The 13,507-nt window shown below is 42.9% G+C and overlaps 1 protein-coding gene across 1 annotated transcript in view; it reads left to right on the plus strand.

The window, feature by feature from the left end:
- The window catches only part of LOC122934372 (cytochrome P450 2C14-like), a 106,128-nt gene that overhangs the window by 22,044 nt on the left and 70,577 nt on the right, over positions 1-13,507 (plus strand). Inside the window, exons 3-4 of the mRNA XM_044289784.1 lie at positions 3,176-3,338; positions 3,840-3,989. Coding sequence (XP_044145719.1) covers positions 3,176-3,338; positions 3,840-3,989 — 313 coding nt within the window. The remainder of the gene's footprint in view (positions 1-3,175; positions 3,339-3,839; positions 3,990-13,507) is intronic.

Consider the following 13,507-nt stretch of genomic DNA (forward strand, 5'->3'; position numbering starts at 1 on the left):
ATAATTATGTAAAAGCAGAACACAATAAGCTTCTAAGCCCCTTTTAATGATAGCTGCAGGCAGCCAGAATTATGTGACGGGGGTTATGCCATGGAAGGTTTTACTATGCAATGAACAGAGCATTTCCAGTGAAGTATTAATGCAATAAACATACAATAAAAATGCACACTACATTTTATTCTCCGGTAGGACCCCCTAGTGTTTCTCATTTGGCTTAAATTCTGATCCACCCTCTTCTGCATTGAATGGTGGACTAACATGCTCACTAGCTTCCCTCCTCTCAGTTTCGTGCATGTTTGCGAACCTGTACCTGGCGGTATTTGAAGAGACGTATGTGTTTTCAATAGGTAACCCCCTTCTGCAGTTCATACATCTATTTTTGTGCTATGTCGATGACATTTTCCTGGTCTGGTCGGGCAGCGAGGAATCGTGCAACAATTTTGTGGTGGATATTAATTTGCGCAACAGGATGAACATGCGATTCACCGTCGCTGGACTTCCTGGATTTGCGCGTGACAGTAAAAGATGGTGTATTGCACACCACGGGTTTTTGCAAGCCCACCGCGACTAACTCGCTGCTCCACCAGGCCAGTTTCCATCCACCGTCGGTAAAATGTTCCGTCCCATACGGACAATTTGTCCGTCTGCGAAGGATCAATGATACCGACGCCGGATTTTTCAGACAAGCGCAGGAGCTTAGAGCCCGACTATTGGATCGGGGTTACCCACTGAAAACAGTCTCAGCAGCCCTTTACAGGGCAGCTAAACTTGAGCGTGAAACATTGCTGGCGGAGAGGGGTAACAACCGTAGAGGGGTAACAACCGTGAACCATCATGCTTCGCCTTCGCATTTAAATATAGCCCCGCGGCAGATGTCATTAGGCGAGTTATTAATGAGAACTGGGATCTCCTGAAAGGGGATCCAGCTTTGAACAATGTTTCTAGCCAGCGGCCATTGTTCACGTTCAGAAAATGCCCCACTCTCAAAGACAAATTAGTCAGTAGCGTCCTCCGTAAATCTCAGGGGGAGACCTGGCTGACGAGTAATAAACCAAGAGGGAACCACAAGTGTGGGCATTGTTCTTTTTGTGCACTAAATGCATGTAGCAAGTGGTTACAGATAGGAGGAATCAAGCACACAGTGCGAGATTTCATCACATGTCGCACGCCATATGTTGTTTATGTGGTCTTTTGCCCATGCAAGAGATTTTACATAGGCAAAACAATTTGTCCCCTTTTTGAACGGATACGTGAGCATGTCAATTCTATCCGTTCAGGTAGAGGATGTCCAAGCTTGATTGACCATATTAGAGTAGCCCATGACGGTCGTCCGCGTTGTCTTTCCTTTTCAGGAGTGGAACAAGTCCGACCCATCCCTAGGGGAGGGGATCGGCACCGTCTGCTCCTGGAGAGGGAAGCAAGGTGGATTTTACTTACGAAAGCCATGGGAGCAGCGGGGTTAAATGATAGGAATGACATGTCCATGTTCCTTTTAAATTAGAGGTCGCACTTTAAAAAGCCCATCCTTGTGGCGGTTGGATACCATTAGATCCCTTTGTTGTTTGGAGAACCTGACCTTATGTATTTTTGCAATTATTATCACTTTTGTGTATTGGATGACTAAGCAATGTCATTGCACGGTAATGTGTACTACATTGAAGTATCTGGAATGAATTACTGGTGCGGACCTGCATGTATTTGTCCTTTTCTACGTTACATGGTTTTTAATGTCACTAATTTAGCGGCGCATAGTTGCAGCTGATGACTCCGGCCATGTAGCGCCGCCTGTATAAAGCGCAGCACTGCGCGATGACGATTACAGCGGCCAGAAGAAGTGCGATAGTAAACGTGAAACGGCCTTAGCCGCTACTATCTGCAACTTTGTGTCCGCCCCAGCACCCAGCTTTATTACCTTCCCCAAGAGGAATGAATAAATAATAACCACTTTTTCTACTCCGGTGAGTGCTGCATATCTCTTTTACCTTCCCTACATTTGTTTGCATTGACTCCACTTCTCCTCTCATTGCGGAGCACCACACACGAAGTTGTCCAATATCACATTGTTGGTGCATGGCCATAAGCAGTGGCTGAATTGTCTGGCTGATATTTTGTAGCAGTGCCGCTGTATTCTCCTCTTATATCCCTGTAATGATCTCTTAGAGAAGCAGGTGAAGCCAAGTCACCTTTCGGTCATTAATCCCTACTTCTAAAGAGGGAGGAAAGGAGCCAGAGAAGATTGCAATGTACTTGGTAAATGCAGGGGTTTGATGGTCATATGTGATAAGCTCCTGCCAACCCACAGAAAGTGAAGAACTGCTGAAGGTTGAATAAAGAAGCTTAACCCCTTCAGGACCTTGCAATTTTATATTTTTGCATTTGTTTTTAACTCCCTGCCTTCCCAGAGTCATACCTTTTTATTTTTTTTCCATTTACATAGCCATATGAGGACTTGTTTTTTGTAGGACAAGTTATACTTTCTAATGGCACCATCTACTGTTGCATACGATGGAGGGGGTAGTTAGAAAAAAAAAATCCCAAATTTGGAGGAATTGCTAAAAAAAAAAACACAATTCAACCACAGTTTTAAAGGTTTAGTTTTTAGGGTTGTTCCCTATGCAGTAAAACTGACTTGTTCCCTTCATTCTCTGGGTCAGTGCAATTGCAACTATACCACATTTATATAGTTTTACATTAGCCCCGGGTGTCCCCTGTTTGAAACCTGGCAGTAAAAAGACCGGACTTCCACCATACATATACAGCAGAAGTCCGGAAAGGGTTAAAAAGGTGACACATTTGACTAGAGTGCAGTGGTTTTGCACTGATACAATTACAATAATGGTGTGCTTTACTCCAGATATATATTTAAACTTGTGGGATAATCCCTTTAGAAGTGTGTACATATCTCCAATTGCTTTATAAAGAGGTTGACCCTATCCACAAGATAGAGGAAAAGTGCCTGAATGGTGAGGGTCTGACCTACTGGACCCCCACTCATAAGAATGCATAGATTGGCAGAGTACATACTTTGTGAAAATGCTGGAGAGAGTTGGGTACTGTACAACAATCTCATAGACATAAGACAAGATGATAAATTAAAATGGTAGGACAACCCCTTTAAGAAGCTGTAAGTTACAGATACAGTTGAAGTTAAACATAACATATTTTGTATTCACAGCTTTCTACAACATACGGCCCGGTCTTTAGTGTCCAGATTGGCATGACAAAAACAGTTGTCCTATGTGGCTATGAAGTTGTTAAGGATGCGCTCATCAATCATGCCGATGCCTTTTCTGATAGACCTTATGCTCCGGTGACTGCAAAATTTGCAAAGAACAATGGTAACCATTTATTATGAATACTGACTTGTTCCCCACTATCCCACCTTCTTTGTCAATCTGCTGACGGTGGAACTATTTGTCCAAGACTATTTTATTTTTCAGCTAGTCATGATGATGTTAATTTACAGAAGATTTCTGCGTACCAAAGGGGTTGGTTTAAGTCACTCTTATCTTTATGACCTGTTTGTGCATATGGACAGAGTCAGACCAGTATCAGAAGACCCTTCAGAGGGTTTAGACTCTGACAAACAAAGATTCTAAAAAGGTCCAACAAAAGTCTTCTGGTGGGCTCCTGGAATACCAGGCTGACACTACATATAGGGAGCCCCATGCCAGAACAGAGAGCTTCTACAAGGAGGTCCCACTAACAGCTTCCTTCAATGGTAACTGCTGTCATTCAGTTCACCATTGGTGGGTCCTGTTCTCTAAGGCTTTTTTCACACTGGACTTCACTAAGTCCCATGTGTTATGGATGGGTATAATATGTATTCATATTTTTAGGTGTTATTTTTTCCAATGGAGAGAACTGGAAAGTGATGAGAAGATTCACACTCTCCACACTACGAGATTATGGAATGGGCAAGAAGACCATAGAAAATAAGATCACTGAAGAGGCCGAGTGTTTAGTACAGAAGTTGAAATCATATGAAGGTGAGTTATATTTTATACTGTACAGTGCATTCTCACTTTTCTTGCGTATTAGACTAATATCACAGTATAGTACAGCCTCAGGGAAATTTCCCACTGTCTCGTGCACAGCTCAACTGAAATGTCCATAACATCATGCCCAAGGCATATTGCTCCTACAGAGTGATACAATGTGCTATTGCAGGCTGTTTATAACCTATGTGCAACACATCTCATATTACATATCCATCATGTCGTAATATAATTATGCAGTGTTTAAATAGTTCAACACTTCAACTAGGTGGAGGGACCACTGCAACAGGGTCACACAGTAAGTCATGGCAACGGTACCAAACTTATAGGATATGCTTTTCAGGTGTACTTCATTTCAACCCTCTTACAGGTGGATACCACTGGCAGTAGTGAAGCAGAAGCCTCTTTAGGGGTTGTCTCATCTGAGACAATGGGGGCATATTGCTAGGATATGCCCATTGTCTGATAGGTGCAGGTCACAGCGGCTATATCGAGAATTGAGCGGGCCAAAGTGGTGGCTGGAGGACTCACCAAGCACTTTCCCCATAGAAGTGAATGACAGTGCAACGTGCATGAGCAGGCACCACTTCTATTCACTTCTATGGGCTCGATGAAACTAGCCAACTCAGTTCTCGGGTATTTTCGGTGGCCCCATAGAAATGCATGGAGGGCAGCTGCACATGCGTAGTGCACCCTCCACCACTTTTGGGGCTCTGTTTAGGAGATAGGTGCCAGTCCCAGTGCTGGGACCCACACCTATCAGACAATTATCAGAGGAAACAACCCCTTTAACTCGCTGTAGGATTATCTGCAGTTTAAAACACCCCCTCTTGGAGATTTGGTCATAGATGTCTAAAAGTTGCAGGCAGCAGTTCCATCAATAAATATTCTATAAATGACTGGTGTGAGATGGTGCAGGCTGGTGGCAGAAAATATGGCAGTCATATACTATATTTTGGGGCAAATTAGAGTATGAGGTCAAGTCATAAGGCTGTATTCAGGGTTAGATCGGTCCGACTAATTGCCACTGATTTTGCCAAGGGAATCCTTGATCTGTGAGGCATTTGCCCTTCAGCTGCCTCATTGAATATTACTTTCAGGTTAGGCAGATTATAGCTGATCATGTCACTGTCACGGAAGGTGTACAGGAAACAAGACAATGCAAAATGAATATATGACTCACTGGATCCAAAACTAAGGAACAAAAGGGAGACCCTTGCATAAGACCTGGCACTCTCCCTGTCTGCTCAGCCTATGCGAAAATCCCAATGGTGGATGATCGCATATCCACGTACCTCGACTATATACCACCTGAACACCCTACAATAGTGAGGGGACACGACCACCGGCTCCCTACACTAGACACGGAGGGAGTCAGGGTCACCTGGGATCCAGCAAACAGAAAATCACAAATAAATGTACAGCACTTATCTTGTAGAAGGCTGGAAAATAGGATCAGCATGCACACACACTCCAGGAAGTTGTATAAGCCGCACACTAATGCATTATGGGAGGAATTTAAAGGGATGCAATCAGTCCAACTACATGACAGCTGAGAGAGGCTAACGAGATGAGGAACTGAAATTCAAAACAAAGAAAACTCAAGGAGGAGGTTCTGAAAGGCTTCTGTCAGAGCTTCTCAGCTGTCTGGTTGTGACAGTACCCCTCCCTCTACGAGTGGACTCCGGACACTCAGAGCCCACCTTCTCAGGATGGGACCTATGGAAAGCCCTGATGAGACGAGTGGCCTTAATGTCCGTCACTGGGACCCACATCCTCTCCTCAGGACCATAACCCTCCCAATGAACGAGGTACTGGAGAGAACCGCGGACAACACGAGAATCCACAATCCTAGAGACCTGAAATTCAAGATTCCCATCAACCATAATCAGAGGAGGAGGCAAAGGCGAGGGTACAATGGGTTGAACATAAGGTTTCAATAAGGACTTATGAAAAACATTATGGATCTTCCAAGTCTGAGGAAGATCAAGACGGTAGGCAACAGGATTGATGACAGACAGGATTTTGTAAGGCCCAATAAACCTAGGACCCAACTTTCAGGAGGGAACCTTCAATTTGATATTCTTGGTAGACAACCACACCAGATCACCAACATTCAGGTCCGGACCAGGCACACGTCTCTTATCTGCCACACGCTTATATCTCTCACTCATGCTCTTTAGATTATCCTGAATCTTTTGCCAAATAGAAGACAAAGACGAGGAGAATCTGTCCTCATCAGGTAAACCAGAAGACCCCTCTCCCGAGAAAGTCCCAAACTGCGGATGAAACCCATATGCACCAAAAAATGGTGACTTATCAGAGGACTCCTGACGACGGTTATTTAAAGCAAACTCAGCAAGGGACAAAAAAGAACACCAATCCTCCTGATTCTCCGCCACAAAACAGCGCAGATATGTCTCCAGATTCTGATTGACGCGCTCTGTCTGGCCATTCGACTGCGGGTGGAAAGCAGAAGAGAATAACAACCGAACCCCCAAGCGAGAACAGAAAGCCTTCCAGAATCTGGAAACAAACTGCGTCCCCCTATCAGAGACTATATCTGAAGGAATACCATGCAATTTGACAATGTGATCAATAAATGCCTGCGCCAGCGTCTTAGCATTGGGCAAACCAGGAAAAGGGATGAAATGTAGTGTTGATCACGAATATTCGAATTTCGAATTTTTATCGCGAATATAGGTACTTCGAAAATTCGCGAATATTTCGAATATAGTTATATATATTCGTAATTTCGAATATTCGATTTTTTTTTCCGATTTTGCTCCGTTAATTTTTTTTTTCCGTTTTTTTTTTTTTTTTTTTAGTACACATGATCCCTTCCTGCTTCTAGCTTGTGGGCCAATAAGAAGGCTGCAATATACTTGACTTTAGGAGTAGTGATGAGCGGCAGGGGTCATATTCGAAAATGCACGATTTTTTTTTCTTGAAAAAATCGGCAAGGTAATGATTGTGTAATATGCAAATTTTAGTAATTCGAATTTTCGGATTCTAATTTTTCTTGCTAATTTTTCAACTTTTAGACAAAGAAGATTATAGCACTATATTAGCTAAATTGCTCTATATTTGTTTTTTCGAATATTCGCTATATTGCTATATATTCTTGTTTTAGAATATTACAAATATTCGAAAAAACGAAGTTATAGCAATATAGCAAATATTCGAAAAAAACGAATATAGAGCAATTTAGCTAATATAGTGCTATAATCTTCTTTGTCTAATTGTAATTTTTTTCTCATCTGAAGTTCAGATTGGAAAAAAATTACAACTATAAAAAAAAAGATTATAGCACTATATTAGCTAAATTGCTCTATATTAGTTTTTTTCGAATATTCGCTATATTGCTATATATTACGAATATTCGAAAAAACTGTTATAGCAATATAGCGAATATTCAAAAAATCAAATATAGAGCAATTTAGCTAATATAGTGCTATAATCTTCTTTGTCTAATAGTTGTAAGTTGAAAAATTCACAATAAAAATTCTAATCTGAAAATGCGAATTACGAAAATTCGCATATTACACAATCATTACCTTGCCGATTTTTTCCAAGAATTTTTTTTTGTAAATTTTCGAATTTTCGAATATTCGACGAATATTCTAAAAAATATTCGCGAAATATCGCGAATTTCGAATATGACCCCTGCCGCTCATCACTAATGAAATGCACCATTTTGCTAAAACGGTCCACCACCACCAGAATCACAGTCTTCCCCGAGGAACGAGGCAGGTCCGTTATGAAGTCCATGGACAGATGTGTCCAAGGACGGGAAGGAATGGGTAAGGGAAGGAGAGGACCTGATGGCCGTGAATGAGGGACTTTGGCACGAGCGCAAGTCTCGCAGGCTGCCACAAAACCCTCAACCGACTCACGAAGCGCAGGCCACCAGAATCTCTGAGCGATGAGATCCACTGTGGCTCTTGCCCCCGGGTGCCCAGCAAGGACAGTATCGTGGTGTTCCTTAAAAATCTTGTGTCTTAAAGCGAGAGGCACAAACAACCTCCCAGGAGGACAAAGATCAGGAGCCTCTGACTGGGCTGCCTGCACCTCTGCCTCCAATTCAGGAAAAAGAGCAGAGACCACCACACCTTCAGCCAAAATGGGACCCGGGTCTTCGAAATTCCCCCCTCCCGGAAAACAACGTGACAGGGCATCTGCCTTCACATTTTTAACCCCAGGGCGGAACGTGACAACAAAATTAAACCTTGAAAAGAACAAAGACCATCTGGCCTGTATCGGGTTCAGACGCTTGGCTGACTCCAAGTAGGCCAGATTTTTATGGTCAGTAAACACGGTAATAGGGTGTCGGGCTCCCTCTAGCCAATGGCGCCATTCCTCAAAAGCCAACTTGATGGCCAACAATTCCCTATCTCCCACATCGTAATTTCTCTGTGCGGAGGAGAGTTTCTTCGAGAAAAAGGCACACGGTCGCCATTTGGCAGGAGAGGAACCCTGAGACAAGACCGCACCCACACCCACCTCAGAAGCATCAACCTCAACTATGAAGGGTAGAGAAATATCAGGTTGTACCAAGATGGGAGCGGAAGCAAAACTCTCCTTGATATTAGAAAAAGCCTTACGCGCCTCTACCAACCAGGAAGTAAAATCTACCCCCTTTCTGGTCATATCAGTGAGTGGTTTAACAATAGAGGAATAATTCAAAATAAACTTCCTGTAATAATTGGCAAAGCCCAAAAAACGCATCAGCGCCTTCTGATTCTCAGGAAGCTCCCACTCAAGCACAGCGCGGACCTTCTCGGGGTCCATGCAAAAACCAGAAGCGGAGAGAAGAAACCCCAGAAATTGAATTTCTGGAACCGCAAACACACATTTCTCCAGTTTCGCGTATAATTTATTCTCCCGCAGGATGAGCAAGACCTGACGTAAGTGTTCCTTATGAGTTTTGAAATCAGGAGAAAAAATCAAAATGTCATCCAAATACACTAATACAAATTTTCCCATTAATTGATAAAAAATGCTGTTCACGAAATGCTGAAAAACAGCTGGGGCATTCATCAAACCAAAAGGCATAACCAAATTCTCAAAATGGCCCTCAGGGGTATTGAAGGCCGTCTTCCATTCGTCTCCTTCTCTGACCCTGACCAGGTTGTATGCCCCTCTTAGATCTAATTTGGAAAAGACTTTAGCCCCAACAATCTGGTTAAACAGGTCCGGGATCAGAGGAAGCGGATAAGGGTCATCATGAATAGTGATACTGTTCAGCTCCCTGAAATCCAGACAAGGTCTTAAAGAACCATCTTTTTTCCAATGGTGGATGATCGCATATCCACGTACCTCGACTATATACCACCTGAACACCCTACAATAGTGAGGGGACACGACCACCGGCTCCCTACACTAGACACGGAGGGAGTCAGGGTCACCTGGGATCCAGCAAACAGAAAATCACAAATAAATGTACAGCACTTATCTTGTAGAAGGCTGGAAAATAGGATCAGCATGCACACACACTCCAGGAAGTTGTATAAGCCGCACACTAATGCATTATGGGAGGAATTTAAAGGGATGCAATCAGTCCAACTACATGACAGCTGAGAGAGGCTAACGAGATGAGGAACTGAAATTCAAAACAAAGAAAACTCAAGGAGGAGGTTCTGAAAGGCTTCTGTCAGAGCTTCTCAGCTGTCTGGTTGTGACAGTACCCCTCCCTCTACGAGTGGACTCCGGACACTCAGAGCCCACCTTCTCAGGATGGGACCTATGGAAAGCCCTGATGAGACGAGTGGCCTTAATGTCCGTCACTGGGACCCACATCCTCTCCTCAGGACCATAACCCTCCCAATGAACGAGGTACTGGAGAGAACCGCGGACAACACGAGAATCCACAATCCTAGAGACCTGAAATTCAAGATTCCCATCAACCATAATCAGAGGAGGAGGCAAAGGCGAGGGTACAATGGGTTGAACATAAGGTTTCAATAAGGACTTATGAAAAACATTATGGATCTTCCAAGTCTGAGGAAGATCAAGACGGTAGGCAACAGGATTGATGACAGACAGGATTTTGTAAGGCCCAATAAACCTAGGACCCAACTTTCAGGAGGGAACCTTCAATTTGATATTCTTGGTAGACAACCACACCAGATCACCAACATTCAGGTCCGGACCAGGCACACGTCTCTTATCTGCCACACGCTTATATCTCTCACTCATGCTCTTTAGATTATCCTGAATCTTTTGCCAAATAGAAGACAAAGACGAGGAGAATCTGTCCTCATCAGGTAAACCAGAAGACCCCTCTCCCGAGAAAGTCCCAAACTGCGGATGAAACCCATATGCACCAAAAAATGGTGACTTATCAGAGGACTCCTGACGACGGTTATTTAAAGCAAACTCAGCAAGGGACAAAAAAGAACACCAATCCTCCTGATTCTCCGCCACAAAACAGCGCAGATATGTCTCCAGATTCTGATTGACGTGCTCTGTCTGGCCATTCGACTGCGGGTGGAAAGCAGAAGAGAATAACAACCGAACCCCCAAGCGAGAACAGAAAGCCTTCCAGAATCTGGAAACAAACTGCGTCCCCCTATCAGAGACTATATCTGAAGGAATACCATGCAATTTGACAATGTGATCAATAAATGCCTGCGCCAGCGTCTTAGCATTGGGCAAACCAGGAAAAGGGATGAAATGTAGTGTTGATCACGAATATTCGAATTTCGAATTTTTATCGCGAATATAGGTACTTCGAAAATTCGCGAATATTTCGAATATAGTTATATATATTCGTAATTTCGAATATTCGATTTTTTTTCCGATTTTGCTCCGTTAATTTTTTTTTTCCGTTTTTTTTTTTTTTTTTTTAGTACACATGATCCCTTCCTGCTTCTAGCTTGTGGGCCAATAAGAAGGCTGCAATATACTTGACTTTAGGAGTAGTGATGAGCGGCAGGGGTCATATTCGAAAATGCACGATTTTTTTTTCTTGAAAAAATCGGCAAGGTAATGATTGTGTAATATGCAAATTTTAGTAATTCGAATTTTCGGATTCTAATTTTTCTTGCTAATTTTTCAACTTTTAGACAAAGAAGATTATAGCACTATATTAGCTAAATTGCTCTATATTTGTTTTTTCGAATATTCGCTATATTGCTATATATTCTTGTTTTAGAATATTACAAATATTCGAAAAAACGAAGTTATAGCAATATAGCAAATATTCGAAAAAAACGAATATAGAGCAATTTAGCTAATATAGTGCTATAATCTTCTTTGTCTAATTGTAATTTTTTTCTCATCTGAAGTTCAGATTGGAAAAAAATTACAACTATAAAAAAAAAGATTATAGCACTATATTAGCTAAATTGCTCTATATTAGTTTTTTTCGAATATTCGCTATATTGCTATATATTACGAATATTCGAAAAAACTGTTATAGCAATATAGCGAATATTCAAAAAATCAAATATAGAGCAATTTAGCTAATATAGTGCTATAATCTTCTTTGTCTAATAGTTGTAAGTTGAAAAATTCACAATAAAAATTCTAATCTGAAAATGCGAATTACGAAAATTCGCATATTACACAATCATTACCTTGCCGATTTTTTCCAAGAATTTTTTTTTGTAAATTTTCGAATTTTCGAATATTCGACGAATATTCTAAAAAATATTCGCGAAATATCGCGAATTTCGAATATGACCCCTGCCGCTCATCACTAATGAAATGCACCATTTTGCTAAAACGGTCCACCACCACCAGAATCACAGTCTTCCCCGAGGAACGAGGCAGGTCCGTTATGAAGTCCATGGACAGATGTGTCCAAGGACGGGAAGGAATGGGTAAGGGAAGGAGAGGACCTGATGGCCGTGAATGAGGGACTTTGGCACGAGCGCAAGTCTCGCAGGCTGCCACAAAACCCTCAACCGACTCACGAAGCGCAGGCCACCAGAATCTCTGAGCGATGAGATCCACTGTGGCTCTTGCCCCCGGGTGCCCAGCAAGGACAGTATCGTGGTGTTCCTTAAAAATCTTGTGTCTTAAAGCGAGAGGCACAAACAACCTCCCAGGAGGACAAAGATCAGGAGCCTCTGACTGGGCTGCCTGCACCTCTGCCTCCAATTCAGGAAAAAGAGCAGAGACCACCACACCTTCAGCCAAAATGGGACCCGGGTCTTCGAAATTCCCCCCTCCCGGAAAACAACGTGACAGGGCATCTGCCTTCACATTCTTAACCCCAGGGCGGAACGTGACAACAAAATTAAACCTTGAAAAGAACAAAGACCATCTGGCCTGTATCGGGTTCAGACGCTTGGCTGACTCCAAGTAGGCCAGATTTTTATGGTCAGTAAACACGGTAATAGGGTGTCGGGCTCCCTCTAGCCAATGGCGCCATTCCTCAAAAGCCAACTTGATGGCCAACAATTCCCTATCTCCCACATCGTAATTTCTCTCTGCGGAGGAGAGTTTCTTCGAGAAAAAGGCACACGGTCGCCATTTGGCAGGAGAGGAACCCTGAGACAAGACCGCACCCACACCCACCTCAGAAGCATCAACCTCAACTATGAAGGGTAGAGAAATATCAGGTTGTACCAAGATGGGAGCGGAAGCAAAACTCTCCTTGATATTAGAAAAAGCCTTACGCGCCTCTACCAACCAGGAAGTAAAATCTACCCCCTTTCTGGTCATATCAGTGAGTGGTTTAACAATAGAGGAATAATTCAAAATAAACTTCCTGTAATAATTGGCAAAGCCCAAAAAACGCATCAGCGCCTTCTGATTCTCAGGAAGCTCCCACTCAAGCACAGCGCGGACCTTCTCGGGGTCCATGCGAAAACCAGAAGCGGAGAGAAGAAACCCCAGAAATTGAATTTCTGGAACCGCAAACACACATTTCTCCAGTTTCGCGTATAATTTATTCTCCCGCAGGATGAGCAAGACCTGACGTAAGTGTTCCTTATGAGTTTTGAAATCAGGAGAAAAAATCAAAATGTCATCCAAATACACTAATACAAATTTTCCCATTAATTGATAAAAAATGCTGTTCACGAAATGCTGAAAAACAGCTGGGGCATTCATCAAACCAAAAGGCATAACCAAATTCTCAAAATGGCCCTCAGGGGTATTGAAGGCCGTCTTCCATTCGTCTCCTTCTCTGACCCTGACCAGGTTGTATGCCCCTCTTAGATCTAATTTGGAAAATACTTTAGCCCCAACAATCTGGTTAAACAGGTCCGGGATCAGAGGAAGCGGATAAGGGTCATCATGAATAGTGATACTGTTCAGCTCCCTGAAATCCAGACAAGGTCTTAAAGAACCATCTTTTTTCTTAACAAAGAAAAAAACAGCAGCAACAGGTGACTTTGAGGGTCGTATGTGTCCTTTTCTCAGACTCTCCGAGATATAAGCATGCATAGCGACCCTTTCAGGTTGGGAAAGATTGTATAAATGAGATTTAGGGAGCTTGGCGCCAGGGATGAGATTAATAGGGCAATCGTACTCCCTGTGCGGGGGCAAATCCTGAA

Source organism: Bufo gargarizans, chromosome 4 (assembly GCF_014858855.1).
Source record: "Bufo gargarizans isolate SCDJY-AF-19 chromosome 4, ASM1485885v1, whole genome shotgun sequence".
In the NCBI taxonomy this organism is placed as follows: domain Eukaryota; kingdom Metazoa; phylum Chordata; class Amphibia; order Anura; family Bufonidae; genus Bufo; species Bufo gargarizans.